At 43.9% G+C, this 27,346-nt stretch overlaps 2 protein-coding genes across 2 annotated transcripts in view; one reads left to right on the forward strand and one right to left on the reverse strand.

Moving 5' to 3' along the window:
* The window catches only part of SCARB2 (scavenger receptor class B member 2), a 68,469-nt gene extending 58,016 nt beyond the window's left edge, over positions 1-10,453 (reverse strand). Inside the window, exon 1 of the mRNA XM_079919237.1 lies at positions 9,884-10,453. Within this exon, the coding sequence (XP_079775363.1) occupies positions 9,884-10,000 (117 nt within the window). The 5' untranslated portion in view covers positions 10,001-10,453. The remainder of the gene's footprint in view (positions 1-9,883) is intronic.
* Positions 10,454-11,061: 608 nt separating this feature from the next.
* Positions 11,062-27,346, forward strand: part of FAM47E (family with sequence similarity 47 member E) — a gene marked incomplete at its 5' end in the record, with an annotated part of 55,810 nt that continues 39,525 nt past the window's right edge. Inside the window, 2 exons of the mRNA XM_079919828.1 lie at positions 11,062-11,293; positions 17,711-17,829. Of these exons, the coding sequence (XP_079775954.1) occupies positions 11,062-11,293; positions 17,711-17,829 (351 nt within the window). The remainder of the gene's footprint in view (positions 11,294-17,710; positions 17,830-27,346) is intronic.

Below are 27,346 nucleotides of genomic sequence, written 5' to 3' on the forward strand. Positions count from 1 at the left end.
GCTATGCTGGTATAAGCCACGTCCAGATGATAAAAATAAGCACTCAGGGAATTGCATTAGGCGTGATGGGAGTAAGTAATACTTTAAAGGAAACTTTCAGGCTTCAAGAGCACTGCTGGTTGTTCTTTTAGTTCAACAAAGTGCTACTTAATAATTAAACACAGGGGCTTCCCTGGTGGCACATGGGGCTTCCTTGGTGGCACAGTGGTTGAGAGTCCGCCTGCCGATGCAGGGGACACGGGTTCGTGCCCCGGTCCGGGAAGATCCCACATGCCGCAGAGCGACTGGGCCCGTGAGCCATGGCCGCTGAGCCTGCGCGTCCGGAGCCTGTGCTCCGCAACGGGAGAGGCCACAACAGTGAGAGGCACGCATACCGCAAAAATAAATAAATTAAATTAAATTAAATTAAATTAAAAAACACAGGGCTTCTCTAATGGGCACACCTTGTCCTGGAGCTCCGGGTCAGGAAGACAAAGGGTTCGTCAGGTCTGTGTCATGATCTGATGGCTCTCTCTGGCCATTCCTTCTCTCCAAAAAAAAAAAAAAAAAATTAAACACAAACTCGGCATCCGTGTTGCCGTCTACACCGTCTAAATTCACCCAGAGATGATGCAGACCAACTTTGAGAACCTGATCTAATAACATGTGGATGATTCTCATTGGATTCCAGATTAATAAAACTCACCATATATCAAAACACCAGTTGGTTTGCATTATTTAAAAAATTTCTCCCTGAAATTAAGCAAACCCAATGCAGACTCTTATTAATTAATTAATGTAAGTAATTAATGTATGTAATTTGCACTATTTACCTTTTTAAATTCTCTGTTGAGGGAAAAGAAATACACTGCCATTAACATTTTACCCGTATTCTCTGACCTTATTTTAACTCAAGAACAAATGCCTTGGCTTTTTTTTTTTTTTAATGTCACTGTTGTTGAACTCATTTTGCTTTAATTGCAACTCCAACGATTTCGGCTAATGAGATCTGACAGTTGAGGTTCAAATGTTAGTTTATGTGTAAGCTGCTACTCTGTCTATAAAATGACATACAAGGGGGGCTTCCCTGGTGGCTCAGTGGTTAAGAATCCGTCTGCCGATGCAGGGGACACGGGTTCAAGCCCTGGTCCGGGAAGATCTCACATGCCGGAGAGTAACTAAGCCCGTGTGCCACAACTACTGAGCCTGCACTCTAGAGCCCACGAGCCACAACTACTGAGCCCGTGAGCCACAATTACTGAAGCCCACGCGCCTAGAGCCCATGCTCCACAACAAGAGAAGCCACCGCAATGAAGAGAAGGCCCCGCTCGCCACAACTAGGGAAAGGCCGCGCGCAGCAACAAGGACCTAATGCAGCCCAAAATAAACAAATAAATAATTTATATATATTAAAAAAAAAACTTGACCCTTAAAAAAAAAATTACATACAAGACAAGAAGATGGAAGAGTTATCCTGAAAAAGCTCCTGCTACAAAATACACACTAGAGGACTTTTTAAACGCTTCCAGGTAATTACAAATGTGAAACCAAGGTTGAGAACTGCCAGCCTAAAGAAAAAGCAGCCACCAGACAGAAACTTAATCAAAAGGACCAGGTGAAAATTGGGGAAATATATGCGGATTCCAGCCAGCGGGGTGTTGGGGGGAAAAGGCTGAAGGAGTGGATGAGAGAAAGTGTTTTAAGATGTGAATAAATAAGAAGTGTGGCCGTGACAATCATGCTGGGTTCCGTGTATAACCTGTGGAGCCAGTCATTCTTTTACAACCTGTTTGGTTGTGATTATATCTCTCAAAGATGAAATAAGTAATGTTCTACGTCTCCTCTTCCCTCCATTACTGTGGACTATCAGAAATATAGTATTAAAAGTAATATCCTTAAAATGGGACTTGCAAGAGTAATGATTACATTCCCATAACAATGGCATTCTGCCTTGCTTTCTCTAGAAAGAGTATAAAACTCAGATGCCAAAGGAGCCCCGTGGGAAAGGTCAATGAGTGAAGCAGGTACAGGTTTGTACATATTTGCAGGCCAAATCCCAGCAATAATATTCACTTCTACACAGAAATATGCCCTTTCCCATTTTTGTTAAACACATTTTGTTAAACACAGGCTATCTTTCATTTTCCTTCTTTTGGTAAAGAGCATCAAACACAAACAGATATTTCTCTACTCTATGAAAGACAGCAGAGCAAGCACCATGACAAAGGGCATTTTCACTGAGCCTTGCAGTCAGGGGACAACAGGGGTGTGACCGTGGTGGGAACAGGGAGGGAGGTTAGCAGCCTCTATTCTGCCCAGGCTGCTGCCACAGAGGACTGTGATGGGGTCAGCACTGCAAAACAGCCACATGTTTCCGGAGAAGCTGGAAAGCTGGATTATTTGGTGAATTTTTCAGATTTTAAAGGTATAAACTATTAGTGAGGCAAACGTGACCACTGGCCTACAGAGTAGAACAAAAATGTGAAGCTAAATAACAATATACAAACAAAATCATCCTGAAGATGTTAAGTTTTCGTTCTTCCATTCATCCACACAATGTTTAATGACCATCTTTTTTTTCTTTTTTTTTTTTTGCAGTATGCGGGCCTCTCACTGCTGTGGCCACTCCCGTTGCGGAGCACAGGCTCCGGACGCGCAGGCTCAGTGGCCATGGCTCACGGGCCCAGCCGCTCCGCGGCATGTGGGATCCTCCCGGACCAGGGCACGAACCTGTGTCCCCTGCATCGGCAGGCGGACTCTCAACCACTGAGCCACCAGGGAAGCCCTGACCATCTATTTTGTATGACATTCATTCAGCAGGTTGGGAAGAGGATACAAAGCTATCTTCAAAGAGAGCTTTCAGGCTAGCTTTAAATACTAAATTGTGTCATATGAATAGAAAATCCCTGGCAGGGCTGAAGCTAGAGGGGAATTATCAAGGAATTCAATTATGGAGCTGCTTATGTTCTAGTCTAGTTTGTTTCACATGCAGGAAAAGACAGGAGATTTGCTGAACCTGCATCACCAATGGTCCAAACTACTATCCTTCACACTGGACTAATGAAACGAAAAGGACATATGAATATATATTGAATTGGCCAAAAAGTTCGCTCGGTTTTAAGTAAACATAAAAGACACATTTTTCATTTTCACCAAGAACTTTATTGAACATTCACTAACCAAATGAACATTTTGGCCAACCCAATAACAAACTAAACAAAATCCTGGTGGTTTGAAAACATTAATAATATAGCTTCCAAACTGGCCTTACAGAAGTAAAGCAGAGACATTATGTTATTTTTTAAATTATTCTAAAAATCAACAAAATTAATTAAATGAAAACCAGATCAGTAGTTCTCGAAGGGTGGTCTGAGGACCTCTGGGGGTCCCCAAGACCCTCTCAGGGGGTTCCCCAAGGTCAAAACTATTTCCTTAATAATACTAAGACATAATCTTCCTTTTTCACTCTCATTCTTTCAGGAGCATACAGAGGAGCTTTCTAGAGGTCACACAGCTTGTAATGATGTCATCGCTCTGACAGCTAACGGAATATGTGTTTGTGTATTCTTGTGTTTTAAAAATGTAACCGTTTTAATTTCTAATATTGTAAATAATAGATATAACCCACAGAAATATAGGTTCCTTGGGGTCTTCAATAATTGTTAAGAGAATAAAAGGGTCTGAGCCCCAAAACTCTGAATTAGATCATAAATTCCATAAGAGTAAGGACTGTGTCTCATTTACTACTGTATCCATAGCTCTTAGCACACCGCCTCACAAATGGTTCACACTCATTAAATATTGATATTTGCTAAATAAACAGATGACTGCCAAAGAATATACCTAAAAGTGCTTCTGGATATAGAGAGCAAACACTGAAAGGAGCCTTTATTTTCCTCGGTTGCTTTTGACTACTTACCAGCTTTGATTAAAAAAACAGTTGCTTCATGTAATGTATCATGTATATAGAGTATATATCTTGATGATATAGGCCATTAATGCCCAGTCACTTGGCCAACATCCTGTGTTTTCATTAATGATCTTATAATCCCACCTGCTGATTCCTCCCTGGGAAACAAGCAAGTGTCTGGCAGAACAGATGGCCCCTTCGCTGCGGCCCGACAATGAAATCTTGTACTTTATTCAACAAGAAAACAAAAATGATTCTCACAATCTAGAACCTTCCCCTCCCTCCCTAAAGATATGTCCTTTAATGTAAACGTGCAGAATAATAGTAATTACTAAGAGTAATGGCCCTCAACTAGAATTATCAACTCTTTTATATGTTAGTCATACCAGTTGAAATTAAAAATAAATACAGCAAATTAAAAATAAATTAAAAATAAATAGAAGCACCCCATTTCTGTAAAGTATATGTATTACTATATATACACAATGAAAAAATGTGGATTAATCAACAATATATGTAACAGTGGTAATCTTTCTTTTATTAATTTTTATTGTCTGACTTTTTACAATGGCATGTATTTTTTTTTACCAGAAAAATAAACAAAAATAAAGAATAAAATACAAAGTTAAAAAAAAAAAAAGAATTGTCATCTCAAGGAGTGAAGACATGGGTTAACATAATCACCATCCAAACCAGTCACAGACTTCATGGTTAGCTCTTTGACCTGGGTGCTGTTCCGAAGGACTCTGATTCAGCAGGGCTGGTGGGGTCTCTATTTTTTAAATTTCCATAGGTGATTCTGATGTGGTTCCCTAGAGTCTAGGGACAACACTGAGAACTACTGGTTTACTCCATTGTCTTAACCACTAGTAATGAATGCACGCACGGTCACCATGAATTAGTAACAGCTGAAAGAAACATAATATGATTTTGATGTCACCAGATCATGTTTCTAAAAGCCAGGGAGGAGTCGGATAATTTTGCTTATGAGTTCAAGAATCTGGCAAGGATACGGCCTCTGTTTACAGATCTATGGTTTCTGCTTGTGCTGAGCCAATCACATGACTCTATCACGAATCTGGAAGGAAGGAACTGAGAGATGAAGCATGTTCATGGGAGGCTCAGCAGCTGAAGAGTCATATAGGGTCAGGGCTGGGGAAGGTCCAGATGAGGAAACAGCCTGGGCCAGAGGATACAGAGGAAGCTGGTTGGTGGGAAAAGCAGAGGAACGCGTGGGAGACACAGAGTGTGCCTGGTCCTGCTGACTTTCCAGTTTCTACTGGATTGTCAGGAGGCCTGACTGTGCTGTGGTTCTTACCCTTCGATTTCTATGAGCTTCCTCTTCCGGCTTTATAAAAAGCCGGCTAGCTCTTTTTTTTTTTTTTTTTTTTTTTTTTTTGCGGTACGCCGGCCTCTCACTGCTGTGGCCTCTCCCGTTGCGGAGCACAGGCTCCGGACACGCAGGCTCAGTGGCCATGGCTCACGGGCCCAGCCGCTCCGCGGCACGTGGGATCCTCCCGGACCAGGGCACGAACCCGTGTCCCCTGCATCGGCAGGCGGACTCTCGACCACTGCGCCACCAGGGAAGCCCCTACGGCTAGCTCTTTCCTGAGCTCGCGTGAGGGTGCCTCATTTCCTCAGAGAGCATTGCCCCGCTTTAATGCCAAGAAGTGAAGGACGATGTGATATGTGAGGGTAGAATTTTCTGTCACCACGAATCTTTTGAAAGGAAAGAAGGTGCTAGTAACTGCTCCGGGATAACAGGTGTAAATAAGCCAGAACTGTCACAGGCAACGTATCCAGTGCCACATAGGTGTAAAGGTAATTCGATACCCACCACCATCCATTTCAAAATTGACACAGTCTCAGCTTCCTTGACTAGAAAATAACAGATTAAGTGATGCCTAAGGTTTTTTTCTTAATCTAAGATTCTATGTCTTCTTAACTCTGAAAAGAGACAGCTAAGGAGATGAGGTAGCCAGGCAAGAAGGAGCCCTTTAAGATTACATATACTTGATGGTCTTTACATAAACAACAATGAAGATGTTTTACTCATTTGACTTTAAAAAAGACCCCACATATTCACCAATCAATGTTACTTGGTTAAATTATCAGTGATTATATTTTATTTCTTGAGGCACTAGAACAACTCCAAAGTTGCTTTGGCTCCCGATGGAGGCCAGCTGGTACCTGCCCAGAGACTCAGGTTCTGGCAAAGGGTAAGGGAATCTGTCCCGTTTGTCTCATCGCTGAGACCTAAGGCTATCGTTCTTCCTTGGTCTGTGAATAGGAAGCAAAGTGTCAACAGTCTCTTGCCTTCTCACTGCTTCCCTTGCCAGCCCATCTCTTATTAGCCAGCCCTGACTTTGGCCAGCTCTGTGTCCTAATTTCTGGGAGATGTTTAAACCGTCAACAAGCCTAAAGGCAAATTTAATATCCTGAGCTGCAGAGTTGTTCTCAAGCACAGGTCGTATGCCTGTGTCATAGAATCTCAGAAATTTGAAGCTAGAAGGAACTCTACTATATAAGCTTCAGTTCCTAGATGAGAAGCGAATAGCTGGAAACAATAACAAATGTTTACTGTTGTCTGTACAAATATGTTGCCTATACAAATAACAATAACAAAGTCAGGTGCTTGGGAGGGACTGTGCTATATGCTTTCCATCAATCCTTTTATTTCATTCTTGCACCAACCCAAAGGTAGGCATTCTTATTACTCCCATTTTCAAGATGAGGAACCTAAGGGTTTGAGAGGTTCAATACTTTGCTACTTGGCTTGTCCAGTTTAATCCAAGTATTTGTTAGTGACAGAAAAAGGAGTTTTAACCAAGTTCTGCTGATTCTTAGGACACTGTTCTTTCAAGTAAAATGATCAAAAGTGAGGCAGCAGGCTTTTTAGCAACCTACCATGTACCAGGCACTACACTAGGTGTCAGAACAATTAGCAGGATTACCAGATGAAATGTCACATTAAAATCCTGCCCTTCCAGGTTCTAGGGAGGAAAAGAGATTGCTAGGTCTCTGCAAAGCTCTGTCTTCAGGGAGGTTAAAATGCTCGACAGAGAAGGCCTGGTTAATGCTCAGAGTATCCCCCAGGATGTGGGTGTGGGCCAAGGAGGGAAGCATTACTCTGCCTCTTCTGCAATTGAGAAAAGTAGAGAGAAACAATTACAGGGCTTGCCCAATGCAAGGCATAATATAACAAGGCAAGAATGGAACCAAACTGTCTTGGTTCCTTCCACTCTATTCAATGGCCAAAATTAAAATCTCCCTTCAATCACCCTTGGCTACTGTGGGATCAAAGATAATTACCACATGAGACAAATTCTTCTAATAGGAATTATGTTACTAAGCTTCTCACAATTAACCCAACCTACTCATTTGATTTTCATCCTTTTTCTCTCTTCTCTTTTTGATGTAGACAAGACAGGACACAGTCTTCAAATGAAAAAATTAAGAACTGGGAGTATCAGAGTGGATTATATTACAAGTATATTAAAGTCAAGTTATGAATGAATTTTCCATAACAACGTTAATGGAAAGAATGATGGCAGCCATAACTGATCACCTATTCCGTGCCTGATACTGTGCTCCGATTACCTCACTTGGTCTCACAACAGCACACACAGAGGCAGATCCTGGGTTTGTGTGAAGCTCGTACAGGGTGTGGGGGCCCTCCCTAAGAAAAGAACATTTTGGATACAGAATTAGGTAGAAGGCTTTGGAAGGGCCTGTGCAAGCGAGGGACCCAAAGCGTGAGCTTCGTGACCTTCACGGTAAACGCACCGCTGTGCCCAAGATGGCTAACATCCTCACTTCTCCGAGGAATGAAATTGAGGCTCAGAGAAGTAACTTGCCCAGAGGCAGAAGGCTTGGAAATGTCAGGGCTACGATTTGAACATAGGATGCCTGACCTCAAATCTCATGTATTTTTTCTTTGCTTACGTGCCTTCTAACGAAAATAAAACTGGTATCATTTACAAATAACTATACATACTAACTATACCCCATGAAAAGTACACTCATTTTCTCTAATAATTCTTATAGTCCTTCTATCTACGGGAGTTGTTATTATCCCCATTTACAGATGGAAAAACCTAAAATCAAGAAAGCTTATGCACCAGCCAAAGGTAACCTAGCTAGTACACAGGGGAGCCAGGATTCATGCCCACGAATTGACCTGCAGAGACCTTCCTCTTTCCCGCCACCTCTTGCTACCATCCTACAGGTGATCCGGGAAAGCAGAATGGTGATGATGGTAATGCGTGACCTCTGGTTGCCTTACAATATTCCCACACCTGTCCACAGAAACTAGCCCTGTCATTTAGTTTCACATACCACATTGTGCGATATTCCTTAACAGGGTGAGGCAATTCTGAAAGTTCACTTCCTCTGTACTATAATTTATCAGTCAGATCAGAGTCCGTTCCTCATGGAGAAAACCACCTTTAAAAGCCAATTACCAAATATCAACACCAACTCAAGCCCCAGCCAAGCTGCCTTACAGCCCACACCGCCCGGCATCCTCCCTGCGCACTGCCCACGAATGTACACCCACAGAGCATCAGAAGGCTGATAATGTCTGAGACACGGCGGAGATCACTCAACCTACCGGGCTCTCCTGAAACAGCCTTTCAAACCCACACAAGAAAATTCAATTGGCTGCAATTGGATTGCTTAACTCTAGTCACCCAAGCAAGAGGTTACCTCCTTAAACAATCTTGCCATGGATTTGCAGGTGGACAAGCGTGGAGAGATTCAGTTTAGTTTTTTCTTTGAACATGGGTGCTCAGAGAAAACAATGAATGGCCTTTGAGCAGCTCAGACAGTGGGCCTTGTCTCCCACTGGCAATGTGAACTTTAAAAAAATTAAACTATGCTTTGCCGTGGCATTTTTTTTTTAAGTTGCCTCTAACCGTCAGATTTCAAGTAATTGATGGCCTTTAGAAAAGCCTCTATTAAAGGAATATGTCTTTTGCCACCTGGAACGAAACAATTTTGCTAACGGGGAGTGCAGTGATCAATCTTGGAGGAGGCCCAGGGCTTTTATTATCTGGCCAAGGGCAAGTGTCAACCAGTGGAAGAAATTAGGCATGCAGTTACGGGTGCTAACAAGAAAGGCTGCTCCAATAATCTTTTTTTAAAGGAAAAAGCGATCCCATTAACTCTCTCTGGTTCCTCTTTCCACACAGGTTGGTGGGTGTGGGTGAAAGGGCAGGAGAAATGACTACTGGTGAAGTCATAGGATGGAGAAATCTGAAATGACCAGCTCTCCAGCATACACATCTAGGGGGAAGAGATGGGCTCAGATTCTTTTAAGGATCTAAATGTATCTCTGCCTGAAGCTTACGGCTGTTTGAGAAGAGCAAGAATCCACGGTGAAACAAAGCAACACAGACCGCTGGTACAAGGTATCAAACATCTAAGTCGGCCGGTAAGCACAGACTCTGATGGACTGGAAAGTCACCCAGCCCAAAGGCCTGGCCTGGCTGCCAAGCGTGGGCTCAGCCCAGGAAGGCAAGGACACAATAGACCACACACCCGCTTCGCATCCCACCCCACATCACTTTCCAAGGCCACAGCAAGCAGCCAACACACCTGTGGGGTCTTTCATTTAGTTTTGTTTCTTCATGAAGTGGGAGGGAAATGAGTTTGGGCCCAACAGAAATTGGGGCGTAGGGAGGGCCCGGGGTGGGCGGGGATGCAAACAAGAGAAGAGAAGTGAATTCTTTAAAAGTCTAGATCCGTAGTCTCGTTTATTATTCTAAAAGGAACAGAAGCGTCCTCATTCCTCTCCTCCTTCTTTAACCCTTACCAACCCACCCCAAGAAGACAAGGAGGAGAGCAGGGCTCTAGTCTAGAGGGTTCGCCGGGGTGCAGATCCTCCCTGCACAAGGTTTAGCAGAGGGAGGGTGGGCTGGAAGTGTCCTCCCAAACACACACGCGCGCGCGCGCACGCACACACACACACACACACAGCCGGCCACGCCTCACCTTCTCGATCGTCTGGTCCACGGCCTTCTGGAAGACTCTGGCCACCAGCAGCGTGACACTGGTCACCAGCAGAAGCAGAGACAGCGTCCCCACCGCGTAGAAGCAGCACCTGCCCATTCCGCGCACCGCTCACGGGCCCGGCGGCCGGCGACTGGACGGGAAACAGGGAGGGAGGGAGGCGCCGCCGCAGTAGCGGCCGGAAGACCCGGGACCCTCGGGCGCCTGCGGCCCGGCCGATGCGCCTGGCTCCCGGCTCCGCGGCCGGACAAGCGCGGCCCCACTGCCCCCGGCCGGCCGATGGGGAGTGGAAGGCGCGCTTTGGTTTCGCTTTCCCTGGCCGGGTCAGCCGCGACGCCCTTGTGGCGCAGCTCGCGAGGGAAAGGGAGCGCGCAGGGCGGGGACGCTCGCCGGCCGGGCTCTCCGCAGCCCCGGGAGGCGACAGCCGGCAACTGCGCGGGGAAGCGGGCGGGGCGGAGGCTGAGCCCGCAGTCATGTGCCCCGCAGCGGCTGCCGCGATTCGGCCCGCGCGACCCGCGGTCAGTCCCGGCGGCCCCCCAGCGCCAGCGGCTCCCTGATACCCGCCCGGCAGCGCCCCCCGCCCCCTCGTCGCAGGCCCCGCGGCCACCCCGGAAAAATCGCCTGCCCTCCCTGGCTCTACCCCCTCCTCAGATACGAGCTGCGGGCCAAGCACCGGGGATTCAGGATGGATACGACACTGCGCCTGCTCTAGACGAGCTCACAAGTTAGCGGGGACACTGTGAACCGCAATTAAGGCGCAGTGTAACATTGACGAGGTGCGTGCTGCGATCTGTGCCTACCACACCTCTGCCCCGGCGACCTAGGACCTCACAGTTGAACTGGGCCTTGGGGGATGGGTAAGGGTTTGTTTTGTCACGTGAGGGGTGTGTGCAAGGGAGGGAAGAGGTATTTGGAGGAGAAGAAAAAGCTGTGTTCAGACATTGGGGGTGAAAAAGCAAGATTGTAGGAGGAAAGAAGTTACTTTTGACTCTAGGCTCAGGTGTGCAGTGTAGGATGAGAGGTGTGGAGGCCCCTTGGGGTCAGACTTTCAAGGGCTCTTGTGTCCCATAGGAGAGTTGAGACTTTATCCCTGCTCAGTGGGGTCAGCAAGAGGCTTCAAGCAGGTGGCCCTGATGTTCTCATCTGCTTTGCTCACCAATATGTCCCAAGGCAGCCAGGCTAAAGTCCGCACTCAGCAGGGACTCAAGAAGTATGAGTTGAATGAACATCAACTATATGCTAGGCCTTGGCTAGGTGCTTACACACACCTATTTAATACCCACAGCAGCCTTGTGGCTGTTTGTCCCAGTTCCCCCAAGCCGGTGCCAGATGGGAGCACTTGGACAGGAAGCTGGACCTGGGATGCAGGTGTGGCCTTTGTGAAGGAGAGAGGTGAGGAGGGAAGGCTGAATGGAAGGAAGCATCTTATGCTACAGTGAAGCTCTAAGAAAGTTCAGCAAGGCCTTGGGGGAACCTAAGTCAAGCTGCCCTGTCCCAGGAGTCCAGCATCCCCCAGGAATAGGCTTCTTGCCATTAGGCCTGGGCTGGCGGCAGCCCTAGGAAACTGGCCTCTGCACCAAGCTGGGGATGAGGATCAGAGGATAGATTTTAGGGCTCAGCAGCTGGGACAGGACCATTGGTCAGCTATGCTCTGCACTGCAAGTTCTGAGAGTACGTTTTCTTGGCCACTATGGTAGTAGTATTCCCGTTTTGCACACAAGGAAACCGTGGCTCTGAGAGGTGAGTAACCTAACAAGCTCAACCAGTTACTGAGGGGTGAATCCTGCCTCGACCAGAATGCAGGCCCGGTGACTTCCAAAGCCCTCACTTTTTCTACCCAGTGCATTGCTGCCTCCCAGCTGCCATCAGTGAGAATCTGGGAACAGGGGGTTCAGCTGGGAGACTTTGCTGACGACTTGGTGAGATGCTGTGATGCATTCAAAATGGGGGCAAATTCTTTGACACTCCTTCTATTGAGAAGTGGGGTCTATACCATTTCCCTTGAGTTTGGGCTGGATTTAGGGATGGAAAGCACTAAATCACTATATCCTGGAACTTCTTAAGATAGATCATAAACACCTTGCAGCTTCTCTCTGGGCCTCTGGAAATGGTAGCTCTTGGTGCCCTGAGCCACCACTAAGCTCAGCTACCCTGAGGCCTCCATGCTGGAGAGAACAGGGGAGAGACCACAGGGAGATGCCCTGCCCGCCCCCTGCTGTCCCCAACCATTTAAGTCATGGGCCCCAGGCACATGGAGCAGAGTGGTCTCTGCCTTGCCCTGCTTGAAATGCAAAATAAAGGACTATTGTTGTTTTAAGCCACTATCTTTGGGCATGTTACTAGGTTTCAGATAACTGGAGCAGACCGTGAGGGCAGGCCTGAGCCCGTGACTCTGGCAGTGACAGTGGCTGCCCAATCCCAGTTCTACCCATCTGTAGCTACCAAAGGTCTTTGAGCAGCAGTCCCAGAGAACCAGGCCTGGGTGGAGTCTGGAATGACTCAGCTCCTCCAAACCTCACGGCCAGGATGCCTGGGCGGTCCCCAGTCCTCATGCCATCAGCAGCAGCCTTTCCCTACCCCCAATTCTGCCGTGATAATGGCCTGTTCTGACCCTGTCTCTGCTTTAGATTCCACCTATCTACCTGAGCTCTGTCCTGTGCCCCAGTAACCCTCACTCATCCCCTTCCTGGACACTGGTCGGGATCCTCTGCAGCCTGTGTGTGTCCTCTCCTGCATTAACTAGAAAAAAGATTTGGTAACCTGCTTGCTTGAGTACTTGGCACCCCGGGGTTCCGGCTAACATTGAACACCCCTCCCCCATCTCCAGACTAAGACCAGCTTTTCTGTTTGCTGGCTGCATTCTGGAGGGCAAACTCCACGGTGACCCGCCCACTCCAGCCCTGGGCCACCAATCCCAGGGTGCTGTTCCTTCTCATTGTTCACTGAGGTCTCTTCTTGCCTCTTGTCTGGGCCACTAGGGGAGTAACAGACCGTAGGGATGGGGAGATGGACCCAGATTTGATAAACACATCTCGGGGTGGGGGGAGCATCTAAACCACAGTTTCCAACTCAGTTGCTCTCGGTGTACCTTCCCTTTGAGGCTCTCTCACTCCAGCAACGGCACTTGTCTCCACCTTGTCACGTGGTTGGTCAGCTGCTTCCCCTTTAAAACTCTGGTCCAAACTGGACAAAAACCTCTTTCTTGGTTCCTCTTAGCACAGCTGACCAGACTAGCATTTTTAAAATGTACTAAACACTAAGAGAGAACAAAAAGGACCTAAATTACAGAAAATATAAACAGCTTAGAAAAACAAACAAACTCATGTTCCCAAAATAGCAATCTGTGATCCCACAGCAATTTCTTTCCTAACGTAAAGAGCTGACGACTTTTGAGCTCCTGGCCTGGCTGTCTTTCTGTTCGGTTTCATCTTCTCCATCCCGTGGCAGCTACTGACAGGGACTTTGCCCAAAGCCCCCCAGATTCTCATACAAGCTTCCAAAGCTCCTGAGACCTCCTCCTCATTTCTGCTCTGTGGGATGCGTCACCTCCCTTGCTCATTGGCACTCTTACGTTTGGGTTTTTTTGTGCTGTTGAATCATCTCCCCTTCCAGATGAGCCTCCCTCTCTACATACAAGGGGTAGCTGCTGCATGGCAGGTACGCGGACTATTAAGCTCCTCTCACACTCTGGAGGGTCAGACAGTGGAGGAAGGGGTTACTGATGCTACTGGTTGGATGGGGATACAGATGCCCTGGTAGGGAGACAGTCAGGAATTTTCCCAGGGACCCCTCTACACCTAAAATCAGAAGCACAAGAACTTGAGAAGAACAAGTGCCTTTGTGAATGAATGACTGTTGGTGCCCACTGCGAATGACACAATCATTCAGGACTCAGAAAAGAAAGAACTTCCTTCACAGAGTCTAAGACAGGCGCCAGGACAACAGACTGAGTCAGGGAGAAGCAAGAAGGACTCTTTGGGCCCCACCTTCAATTTAAAATATTGATATTATACTCAAAGGAGGTTAATCATGTAGTCACTGTACACGGTTATGTTAAAAGTGTCGATGTGTTCAATGTAAACATTTAGAATACGCCACAGTTGTTACAACCCTGTGTGGGAAATAGTTTCTAAATATGACTGTCAGCAAGTCTTCCTTTCTTTGTAGGCTCCTGCAGCTCCTCCAGTCAAAGGTGGCGTTTATTCCCCTCCCTTAAATCTGGGCTGGCCCTGTGCCCTGCCTGCACCAGTAGAATGTGCCAGAATTGATGAGAGTGTGCCCGTTCTAGGTCTAGGCAGCTCCTTCCTTTACCTTTTTGGTATCCAATCGCCATGTTAGAAGCTCAGATTAGACCGTTGGGTGATGAGAAGCCACGTGGAAAGAGACCCCGGAGAAGGAGAGGGGGATCACAGCTCATCCAAGCTCCCGGATGAATACAGCATATGCCACATGGAACAGAGGTGATGAGTTGTCCTGCTGAGCCCTGCCCACATTGCAGAATTGGGAGCCAATGCATGGCTGTGTATTAAGCAACTACGTTTTGGGGTGGTTTGTTATGACATAATGGATAACTGAAATACCATATTTTGTTATCTATTCGTTATTTTAGGAGCCTGAAAAAGGATGCAGGTGGCCCCAGGCCTTACTTACTTTGTGATCGGCCTGGCTCCAAGAGGTTATCTAAACTCTTAGCTTTCTTACTATGATTTGAAGGTGATCTAGAAAAGGTGCCATCACACCCTAGTGATCTGGTATTTTTATTTCTAAATGTTTGTGGAGCATCCTTAACCCTGAGCAATGTTGGATCCATAAGAAAGAATTTCTGTCACCTCCCTTCCCACTTAACAAGCACCCCAAACTTCTCACATTTACACAACTTCTTTATGAGACCAGTTACAGGCTCCTGGATTAGAGCTGCTTTACCATTCATATGCTATCACACAGCAAACCAAGGCAGAGGGAATCCGGGAGGTTGTCCTTGGCCCATCTGCTGCCTCATCCAACCAAGAAATGTTATAGCTTCCCTGTTATCATCTTTGTCCCCCAAGTGAGGGGAATCTTTTCTAGTTTGTTGGGTTTGGGTTTGGGTCTGATTCTGTTGGGGTTTGTGGGAAAATGAGAACCTCTGTCTTCAAATCCATGTTTCTTTTTTGTTGTTGTTGTTCCTCTAAGGCTGCAGAGTATTTGAAACAACAACTAGGAAGAGACAACTTTTTTGTCTTGTTCCCTTCCCTCCCCTGAAACCACAAGCAGAGTCTCTTCTGAGACTGGTTGGCGGGGCAGCGGGGTGGGTAGAGGGGGAGGCAGGGGAGCAAAAGAGGAAAAAAGAAATATTGGGCAAAAATCGGTTACTATGTCAACAATTCGACCTGCTGCTTGGACAATGTGCCAAGCGCTGTGCTAGGTCTTGGACTCGCGTTACTTCATTTAACACGCATAATGCCCCCTGAAGTAGACATTCTTTTGTCAGGACGAGGCAGCTGAAGCAAAGAGAGGTTGACAAAGTGGTCCAAAGTCACATGGCTTGTACGAAGCAAACTAGTCCTGAAGTCTGAGTCTGTCAGACACTCAAGCTGGGCTCTTCGCCACTTAACAATTGCTTGGGATTTCTGGCCTCGTGTTTACTAAGAGCAAAAGGAAAGCAGGGAAAATTGAAGAAGCTGTGGCAGTACCATCATTCTCGGTCACATGGGCAACCATGCCCCTCAGGAGCGGCAGTGGATCAGAATTCACCGTTTGAGAGAGAGAATACTTCCGCCTGCCTGGACTTGATGGACTAGAATTGCGAGCCAGGAATGAGCTGCACGTTCCCCTCAACCACAAAATGGCTAAAGATATAATCCTCAACGCATGCTCTCATGTGAAAAGCATTCTAATCTATTGTCACTTTAGGTGGTTTGGTGGTACTTTCTATAAGCAAACGAAGCTTGGGTTGTGTGTTTTGATAGCCGTTCAACTCAGTATGGCAAGCCAGTGTATTATGAAATATCAGGGCTGTCTGATTCCTGCACATTATGAAATCTGTGCTAAGTAAACCACACAAGAGTTTACAGTTATTCCTTAATGATGTATTCCACGGTTAGAAGTTGTCTTATATGAGAAAGTCAACTTTACTCAGTATCTCTGAGTGGGAGTAGAACGGGGCAATGGGCAATGAAGAGGGGACTGCGTGAGGGTCAGTGTTCGGCTGGGGACAGGGTGCGGTAAGGGTCGGGGTGCAGGTCAAGGAATTAGCCTATGGAAAGGGTAAAAATAAGAGCTGCATCTCACCTCTAGCCTAGTGCTCACAGGACTCCTGGCCACGGCACTGACCACATTCCCTGAGTCTCTCTGAAATTGTCACTCAGAAGCCTCCTGTAAGGGTCCAACTTCAAAGAAGATTGTTAATCCGTTAACTACTGGTTTAGAAACATTTCCAATTCTCTGATAAACAGCAAACACTCTCTCTTTTTAGCCTCAGTGAAGAATGTTTCAGAATATTCAGGATAAGGGATTGCTTCAACTGCATTACAGGCTCTCTTGAGCAGCACTCTTTTTCTGCGTTTCTAATTAAACCAGAGGAGACAAAGATACCAACCACGGTTCCTCAAAAAGTTGAACATAGGGGGCTTCCCTGGTGGCGCAGTGGTTGAGAGTCCGCCTGCCGATGTAGGGGACACGGGTTCGTGCCCCGATCCGGGAAGATCCCACATGCCGTGGAGCAGCTGGGCCCGTGAGCCATGGCCGCTGAGCTTGTGCGTCCGGAGCCTGTGCTCCGCAACGGGAGAGGCCACTACAGTGAGAGGCCCGCGTACCGAAAAAAAAAAAAAAAGTTGAACATAGAATGACCATACATTCCAGAAATTCCATGCCTAGGTAGGTACCCAAAAGGATTGAAAACAGATACTCAAACGAATCTTTGTATACAAGTGTTCATGGCAACACTATTCACAATTGCCAAAGGTGGAAACAAGCCAAATGTCTATCAGCCAGCAAATGGATAAACGAAATGTGGGAATATGTACAATGGACTATTATTCAGCCACAGCAAGGAATGAAGTACTGACACATACTACAACATGCATGAATCTTGTAAACAGGAGGCCAAGTGAAAGACAGACTCTAAAGGCCACATATTGTATGATTCCATTTACGTAAAATAATCCAGACTAAGTAAATCCCTAGAGACAGAAAACAGATTGGTGGTTGAGGGAATAAGGAATGACTGTTTAATGGGTATGGGGCTTTCTTTTGGGGTAATAAAAAGTTCTGGAACTAGACAGAGATGGTAGTTGTACAACAGTGCAATTATACTGTCACTGAATTGTGCATTTTAAAATGGTTAGTTTTATGTTATGTGGATTTCACTTCAATAAAAACTGCAAATCACAGGGGAATTTTATGAGGAGATGGTAGTGTATAAGGAGGAGATGTATAGATATCAAATACTTCCAAGGATTTTTTTTTTCTTTCTCATATACCATTTCTGATTTCAGTGATAATCACTCTTGGAATATGATCTTTTGAAAATTCAGTGATGGTAGAGAATTCTAGAAAGGTCTAGCATCTTTTTCTTCAGGGAGAAAATAAAAGGGGGCTCCCTCATTCTCTCTCAGCAGAGATGGCACTCAATACTCTGCTTTCCATGAGACTGGTGACTTCTTCTAAGCCTTCCTTACTTCCCCATGGGGCACTGTACATCCCACAAGTATGTATATCCCAAGGTCCTCAGGACGCAAGGCAGCTGGCATTCCTAATCAACCCCTGTAGAGAGCCAGTACCCTAAATCCTGACTGCCTGACACCAAGCAATCTGTTTATTCCCTTACAGATAATAAAGGCCGCTTTCTCACACTTGCCCCACTGGAAGGGAGATCCATTGTGGAGGGTGAGGGGGATTTAGGGGAAGGTGGTGTGGAGAAGCTGTCCAACAGCCTTCACCCTGGTGTTGTGAGTTTTCCTTTTCACCAATAAAGCCTATTCCTTAACCTATGCTGGGTGATACTGTGCAATTAGTTCCAAACTCTTTAATAATATGTGACAACCTGAAGGGATCTATCTGGCATGCTAATATCTATGTGTGAAACAGTAAAAAAAAAACTGCACATTTGACAATGAGGGTCCTCAGGAATTCCCTGGTGGTCCAGTGGTTAGGATTCCATGCTTTCACTGCCAGGGCCTGGGTTCAATCCCTGGTCAGGGAACTAAGATCCCAAAAGTCAAGTGGCGTGGCCAAAAAACAAAACAAAACAAAACAATGAGGCCTCAAGACAAGGATGCCCACTGTCACCACTTCTATTCAACACAGTATTGGAAGTTGTAGGCACAGCGATCAGACAACAAGAAGAAATAAAAGTATCCAAATTGTACCATATATAGAAAACCCTAAAGACTCCACACAAAATCTATTCGAACTGATAAACTAATTCAGCAAGGTAGCAGGGCACAGATTAACATACAGTAATCGGTTGCATTTCTTTACACTAACAATGAAATATCAGAAAGGGAGTGTAAAAAACAATAGCTTTTAAAATTCCATTAAAAAATACTTAGGAATAAACCTGACCAAGGAGGTGAAAGGCTTACATGCTGAGAAACATTAATAAAGGAAATTGAAGATAATTCAAAGAAATGGAAAAATATCCCATGCTCTTGGATTGGGAGAATTAACATTGTTAAAATGGCCATATTACCCAAAACAATCTACAGATTTAGTACGTATGATCCCTATCAAACTACCCATGACATTTTTCACAGAACTAGAACAAATAATCCTCAAATTTATATGAAACCATAAAAGACCCAGAATTGCCAAAGCAGTCCTGAGGAAAAAAGAACAAAGCAGGAAGCATAACTCTCCCAGACTTCAGACAATACTACAAAGGTACAGTAATCAAAACAGCGTGGTATTGGCCCCAAAACAGACATGTGGATCAATGGAACAGAATAGAGAGCCCAGAAATAAACCCACACACTTATGGTCAATTAATCTTTGACAAAGAAGGCAAAAATATACAATGGGGAAGAAAACAGTCTTTTTAGCAAGTCGTGTTGGGAAAGTTGTACAGCTGAATGTAAATCAATGAAGTTAGAACACATCCTCACACCATACACAAAAATAAACTCAAAATGGCTTAAAGACATAAATATAAGACATAATACCATAAAACTCCTAGAAGAGAACATTCTCTGACATAAATCTTACTAATGTTTTCTTAGGTCAGTCTCCCAAGGCAAAAGAAATAAAAGCAAAAATAAACAAATGGGACCAAATCAAACTTATAAACTTTTTCACAGCAAAGGAAACCACAAACAAAATGAAAAGACAGCCCACAGAATGGGAGAAAATATTTGCAAATGATGTGACCGACAAGGACTTAATTTCCAAAATATACAAACAGCTCATACAACTCAATGTCAAAAAAAAAAACAGTGACTACCCCGGCAGTCCAATGGTTAAGACTCTGCACTCCCACTGCAGGGGGCACCAGTTCAATCCCTAGTCAGGGAACTAAGATCCCGTATGCCACACAGCATGGCCAAATATTAAAAAAAAAGAAATTATTCGAAAAAACAAACAACCTGGGCTTCCCTGCTGGCACAGTGGTTAACAATCTGCCTGCCAATGCAGGGGACATGGGTTCGAGCCCTGGTCCTGGAAGATCCCACATGCTGTGGAGCAACTAAGCCCGTGTGCCACAACTACTGAGCCTGCGAGCCACAACTACTGAGCCCAAGCACCCAGACCCTGTGCTCTGCAACAAGAGAAGCCACCACAATGAGAAGTCTGCACACCACAACGAAGAGTAGCCCCCGCTCACCACAATTAGAGAAAGCCTGCACGAAGCAACAAAGACCCAACGCAGTCAAAATAAAAATAAAAATACAAAAAACAAAAAACCCAATCCAAAAATGGGCAGAAGACATAAATAGACATTTACCCAAAGAAGACATACAGATGGCCAAGAGGCACATGAAAAGATGCTCATCATCGCTAATTATTAGAGAAATGCAAATCAAAACTACAATGAGGTATGACCTCACACCAGTCAGAACAGCCATCATCAAAAAGCCTACAAATAATAAATGGTGGAGAGGGTGTGGAGAAAAGGGAACCCTCCTACACTGTTGGTGGGAATGTAAATTGGTGCAGCCACTATGGAAAACAGTATGGAGATTCCTCAAAAAACTAAAAATAGAGTTACCATAGGATCCAGCAATCCCACTCCCGGGCATATATCAAGAAAAGATGAACTCTAATTTGAAAAGATACATGCACCCCAATGTTCACAGCAGCATTATTTACAATAGTCAAGACATGGAAGCAACCTAAGTGTCCATCAACAGATAAATGAGTAAAGAAGATGTGGTATATATATACAATGAGATATTACTCAGCCATAAAAAAGAATAAAATCTTGCCATTCTCAGCAACATGGATGGACCTAGAGAATCTCATACTGAGTGAAGTCAGAGAAAGACAAATATCATATGATATCACTAATTTGTGAAATCTAAAAAATAATACAAATGAATTTACTGGGTTTCCCTGGTGGCGCAGTGGTTGAGAATCCGCCTGCCGATGCAGGGGACACGGTTTCGTGCCCCGGTCCAGGAAGATCCCACGTGCCGCGGAGTGGCTGGGCTCGTGAGCCATGGCCGCTGAGCCTGCGCGTCCGGAGCCTGTGCTCCGCAACGGGAGAGGCCACAACAGTGAGAGGCCCGCGTAGCGTACCGCAAAACAAAAACAAAAACAAATGAATTTACTTACAAAACATAAACAAACTCACAGACATAGAAAAAAAACTATGGTTACCAAAGGGGAAAGGGGGGTAGGGATAAATTAGGAGTATGGGACTACAGATACATGCTACTATATACAAAATAGATAAACAACAAGGATTTTCTGTATAGCACAGGGAACTATATTCATTATCTTGTAAGAACTTATTTTGAAAACAGAATATATATAACTGAATCACTTTGCTGTACACCTGAAACTAACACAATATTGTAAATCAACTACACTTTAATTTAAAAAAAGAATGAGGGCCCTTGACCATTATCAAAAAAACAAAAATAACAAGTGCTGGTGAGGGAACCCTTGTGCACTGTTGGTGGGAATGTAAATTGGTGCAGCCACTATGGAAAACAGTACGGATGTTACTCAAAATATTAAAAATAGAACTACCATATGATCCAAGATTCACACTTCTGGGTTATATATCAAAGAATTGAAATCAGGGTCTCAAGGAGGTATCTGCACTTCCATGTTCACTGCAGCATTATTTACAATAGCCAAGACATGGAAACAACCTAAGTGTCCATTAATCACTGAATGCATAAAGAAAATGTGGTATGCACATACAATGGATATATTATTATTCAGCCTTAAGAAAAAGAAGGAAATCCTGACATTTGAGACAACATGGATGAACCCGGAGGGCATTGTGCTAAGTGAACTATGCCAGTCACAAAAGGAATGATGCTACTTATATGAAGAATCTAAAATCGTCAGACTTAGAGAAGCAGAAAGTAGAACAGTGGTCATTAGGAGCTGTGGGATGGGGAAACAGGGAGATATTAATCCAAGGGTACAAAGTTTCAGTTAAGATGAATAAACACTAGAGATTTACTGAACAGCATGGAGCCTAGAGTTAACAATACTTGGATTGTTACTTAAACAATCCAATTGGTTACTTAAAAATTTGTTAAAAGGGCAGATCTTATGTTAAGTGTTCCTATCATACACAGAAAAAAAATAATAAAAAGGGAGGAAGGAAACTTTTGGAGAAGACGGATATGTTTATGGCACAGATCATGGTAATTGTGGGTGTATACTTATCTCCAAGCTCATCAAGTTGTGTATATTAAATATATACAGCTTTTTGTATGTCGATCATACCTCAATAAAGTGGTTTTAAAAAAAGGAATGAGGGTCCTAGCCAAATATAATGCCAGAGTTTTAAATAGGACTTCAGGAGGCTGAGCAGGCCCAATCCTTTACCTGAAATAAAATCTTAAAATTAGATGGTGCAAAATGTTACTTTTTTTTTTTTTTTGCGGTACGCGGGCCTCTCACTGTTGTGGCCTCTCCCGTTGCGGAGCACAGGCTCCAGACGTGCAGGCTCAGCGGCCATGGCTCACGGGCCCAGCTGCTCCATGGCATGTGGGATCTTCCCAGACCGGGGCACGAACTCGTGTCCCCTGCATCGGCAGGCAGACTCTCAACCACTGCGCCACCAGGGGAGCCCCAAAATATTACTTTTTAAATTGAGTCTCTAGTCCTTCCAAACAGCATCCAGTTCGTTGACCTCTGGGGATATCTCTCTGATCATCTCTGTAGCTTTTCCCTTCCCCCCTGCCCTGCAACCCAGCTTAGTCCTGGACGGGCCTCTCAGGTCCTGTGTAATCACCAGATTCTCTAGGAGGTCAAGAGCATAAACCCACCCTTTTCTTGCTAATGTTGAAAGCCTCTCAAATTCTCTATTTACTCTGTCTCATCAAAAGTTAAATATTACCTGCTATTACAACCATAAAAATGCTGAGTATAGCTACAGCCCTTGCTAAGAAATGACATGTCCTGTAAATGGGCCATAATTTCTATAATAAAGGAGACAACGATGACAGAAACCTAGTTAATTATTGTCGATGACATAGCTAATCTGATTAATGACCTTACAAATATTTGTTCCCTTCTTCTAGACACTTCCCAAATTTATTTTAACTGAGAGCTTTATTAAGATTGTCCCAAAGAACATTGTAAAAATAATTTGTTTTGTTTACCATCTATGGTACTATTAGAAGAAAAAGGAAAGTTTTTCTCTGCATCTTGAGAAAAAAAAGTAAAATCTTGGACACTAACAGTACCAGATAGGGTAGACTTCTGAGAATGAGATAGAGATCTTTGCTGTATGTCCTGAAGTTTTCCCTCCTGGAAATTGAGAGCAAGTGTCATGCGGAAAAGGAGATAGAACACTTCATTGTGTTATATGTGTGCCTTGCTCTTGACATGGAATAAAATTGGAGAAACTGAGGCACAGAAAGATTCAACCATGTGATTATTTCTGCAGGGCCTGGAAGAGTTCCTGGAATATAGTAGGTTCTTACTATCTGTTGAAAGTTGAATGTCTAACCTTTGACTAAGGTGGGAGTAATTTCAGGGTTCTAGTTAAGAGAAAATGAAACTTTTTTGTCATGGTCATCTCTGCACTTGGTATTATTCATTGTTCTAGAGCACTCCCTGTTTAGCTGTCTTCATCCAATGTGCTTTCAATCAGCAATCCTACATAGAGAGCTTTAGGGTAGAATACACCTAGATTTGTGCTCCATTTCTGTGTGAACTTCATGAGAGCAAGATGTTGACTGTACTTATTTCTGTACCCTAGAAAGGGGTACAGTGGTTCATAACGGATGCTCATAAATGCTGACTGAGAATTTTACTCAAGCGTTCTATTGAGAACCTTCGCATTTGGGCAAAATTTTGGAAGAGAGGAAAGGGGGAAGAGAGAGAGATTGATTTGGGGAAAGGAGTTCTGATTTCAAACCCTCAAATCTGTTTACACTCTCTTTTAGCAACAGCTGGCAGCTTTCGCAGTCTTTCTATAAAGTTACTTTACCTCACATCTTCCCAGGGATCTGCCTTCTCTCCCGGTTGGTAAAAATTTCTGAATTGATTATGAGAGGCTGGGTGGAATGTGTGTAGGCCACTCTACCAGAAAAGGCATTATGTACCTGACAACAGTTTAGAACTCTCCGAATTGGATTTTATTTTCTCAGGTATTGGGGAACTTGTCCTGAGTGGGTAAGTTTTTGGTGTGAAGACAAAACACACCGGAAAATTAAAGAGATCATCTTATTCAGGCTATTGCAATGGGGAAAGTGCTCAATAAGGAGGAATGAATGTCTCAAAGAAAGAAAGAATGTCGGGAGTTTTGTAGAGGCAGGTAAACAAGAGAGTCCTGAGGAAGGGTGATGACAGGTCTTGTCACCCATAGGCAGGGTGGTCCTTTGAGGTTATCTAGAATGCAAAAAGGCCGGGAGATATCTCAATTGCTTTTTAGGAGCACAGGCTCAGACGAAGTTCAACGTTGTCAGTGGACACTAAAGCCCGTTTGTGTTTGAATCCTACTTCCATCATTTAGAAGCTGTGTGACCTTAGGCAAATTACTTAAACTCTCTGTGTGTCAGTTTTTTCATCTATAGAATGGGAATAATATATAGTACTTACTTGATGGAGATGTTTTAAGGACTAAGTGAGATGAAGCATATAAAGTGCCTGGCACTATATAAGTGTTCAATATATATTATTACCATTCTTAAGTATTCTACATAGGACAGAAATTAGGTTTACAAGGAGGGACAAAACTTGCTGGTGCTCTCATTTGAAACTTTATAAAAGGCAAGAAGCTTCACTTAGATAAGATAAATTGTTTTTATGCCTTCCTAAAAAGTTGACACATAGAAATGCTGAATAGGTACGAAATGAAATAACTTAGAAACTTTCTTTTAAAATGCTGAATTGGGACTTTCCTGGTGGTGCAGTGGTTGAGAAACTGCCTGCCAATGCAGGGGACATGGGTTCGATCCCTGGTCCGGGAAGATCCCACATGCTGTGGAGCAGCTAAGCCCGCGTGCCACAACTACTGAGCCTGCGTGCCACAACTACTGAAGCCCGCACGCCTAGAGCCCATGCTCCGCAACGAGAAGCCACTGCAATGAGAAACCCACACACCACAACGAAGAGTAGCCCCCGCTCGCCGCAACTAGAGAAAGCCCACACGCAGCAACGAAGACCCAATGTAGCCAAAAATAAAAAATAAACGAATAATAAATTTTTTAAAAAGGGAAAAAATGCTGAATTATAAAGTCAATTAAACAATAGTTACAATCTTTGTGTGTGTGTATGTGTAAATAGTTTTCGTTCATATACGATGGACCACTGGGATTTGTTTAGTGAATAATTTTCAATGATGCCCCAACATTATTTCATTTTGGGGAATGTTAGTCTCTCTTTAAAACTGTCTTGTGGCCGATTCAAATAGTAAAATTAAATTAAGATCAATTTCATTTTAGGGAAATAGTTTTAAATCTATAATTTCAAGCTATCTCTCCTTGATAAATTTAAGGTGGGCATTAGGAGGAAAGAAGCCTCTATTGTGTGTCAGGGACAGTGGTTGGCACTCCCCATATTTTCCTTCCTTTACAGGAAGCCTGTGAGGTAGGGATTATATCCCCACTTTACATTTGAAAAAGACAGGGGTAATCTCAGAGAGATTAAATAACTTGCCTGAGATCATGAAGTTAGTAACTAGGCACAGATATGGATTCCCAGTTAAGGGCTCAAGAGAGACTGTCAACCTGTTGAGGGAAAAGAAAGTGGTTTTTGTTTTCATATTACTCCCTGTTACCACGTCCTGCTGTTTAACAAAACTGGCCTGGGAATCTCCAGATGCACAGATCACTGCAATTCACTGATTAGTTCTATTTAGAGTCCCCGTTTCAGAAATCCTCTGAATTATAGTCCTAGTATTTACTGGGAGCTTAAACACATGCTAGGCACTGTTCCAGGCACTTTATATGTGACAACTCATTTAATCCTCACAGTGCTAGTACTATTCTCATTTTTCCAGATGAGGACACCAAGATATAGAGAGTTAGTTTATTTATTTTCCAGTTCTTTTTTTTTCCAGTCCTTACATCTTTATTTATTTACTTTATTTTTTTAACATCTTTACTGGAGTATAATTGCTTTACAATGGTGTGTTAGTTTCTGCTTTATAACAAATGAATCAGTTATACATATACATATGTTCCCATATCTCTTCCCTCTTGTGTCTCCCTCCCACCCTCCCTATCCCACCCCTCTAGGTGGTCACAAAGCACCGAGCTGATCTCCCTGTGCTATGCGGCTGCTTCCCACTGGCTATCTACTTTACATTTGGTAGTGTATATATGTCCATGCCACTCCAGTTCTATTAGTTCTTTACTTATTTTATTTTTTATACATATATCCACTCTTTTTAAGATTCTTTTCCCATACAGGCCATTACAAAGTATTGAACAGAGTTCCCTGGGCTATACATTAGGTCCTTATTAGTTATCTATTTTATAAGGTATAGAGAGTTTAGATATCTTTCCTGAGATTGTACAGTTAGTAAACAGTAGAGCCAAGATTCAAATCTAGGCAGTCTGGAACCACTGTTCATGCTCTCAGCACTCTTCTTTATAAGCTCTGACACCAAAACAAAGTGGAATAGTCAGTTTGAACTTTGTACATATATGGAGTGGTTTGGAGAGATTAAGGAACATTATTGTCCCAAACCGAAAGAAACCTGTCAAGTGAAGTCACTTTCTAGCTATCACAAGAATTTTAAAGGAAAATAATGAAAACAAACAGGCATTAGATGATTCACCCCAGTATAAGCACAATTATCTACATTCCTTTGTTTCTGTGGTAATCTAGATGTCTTGTGACCTTGACCAAGTCTGGAGTTTTCCACATTATCTTTATTTCATGTAATGAGATCATCAAAGGTGACATGTAATAACACAGGTTAGAAACTGCTACAGCTTGGTAGAGTCCACATTTAGGTCAAAATTGGCTTGACTTGGTAGGAAAAAGAGCAAAGGTATGTATGACCCAGGGTTAATTTTAGTCCTTTAGATGCCTGTCTGTCACAATCCTGTTCCAGGCATTGCCAGTATCACAGAAAGTAAAGTCCAGCCATTCTAAGGACAGACCCAGGAGTTTGGGTCCACAGATGAGTTTGGCATGTGTCCTCCAAGTCCACAGAGACTGCACATAAATTCAACCAACATTTGTAGAGCTCCTTGTAAGCTACTCTGCTAGGAGCTAGGAAGGATGGTAAATGCTTTATGGCCTCTGATGGCTCAAATTCAATGGTAAAGTCAACCATCCCAAATACTTTTGGTGAATAAAAAAATTAATTATAAATTATAATGAGATAAGCAACAAGGATTTACTATATATAACACAGCGAACAATATTCAATATCTTATAATAACCTATAATGGAAAATAATCTGAAAAAATGTATGTAACTGGATTCACTTTGATGTACACCTGACACTAACACAATATTGTAAGTCAACTATGCTTCCGTAAAAAAATTATAATGATAAATACCACTGGGAGGAGCACGAGAAAGGTCTTCCCTTCCCCCAGCCATTGAACTTACATCAAACACTGGATCAATCTGAACCAGACCCCTAGGGAATGCCATGCACTGATTGACTCGGACTGGGTTACTGTCCATACCTGAACCAGTCATAGGTAGAATTCAATTATAGTGGTTTCTATCAATCGGAGTCAATCATTAGAGCTGGTGCAGTCATTCTCTGCAAATGAGTGACTGCTACATAATGGGGAAGGGGTAGGATAATTACTGAAGAAACATCTATACTGTCCAATAAAAACGCTAAATGCTTGATACTTAATAGAAGGG

The sequence above is a fragment of the Stenella coeruleoalba genome, assembly GCF_951394435.1.
Source record: "Stenella coeruleoalba genome assembly, chromosome: 4".
Lineage (NCBI taxonomy): Eukaryota > Metazoa > Chordata > Mammalia > Artiodactyla > Delphinidae > Stenella > Stenella coeruleoalba.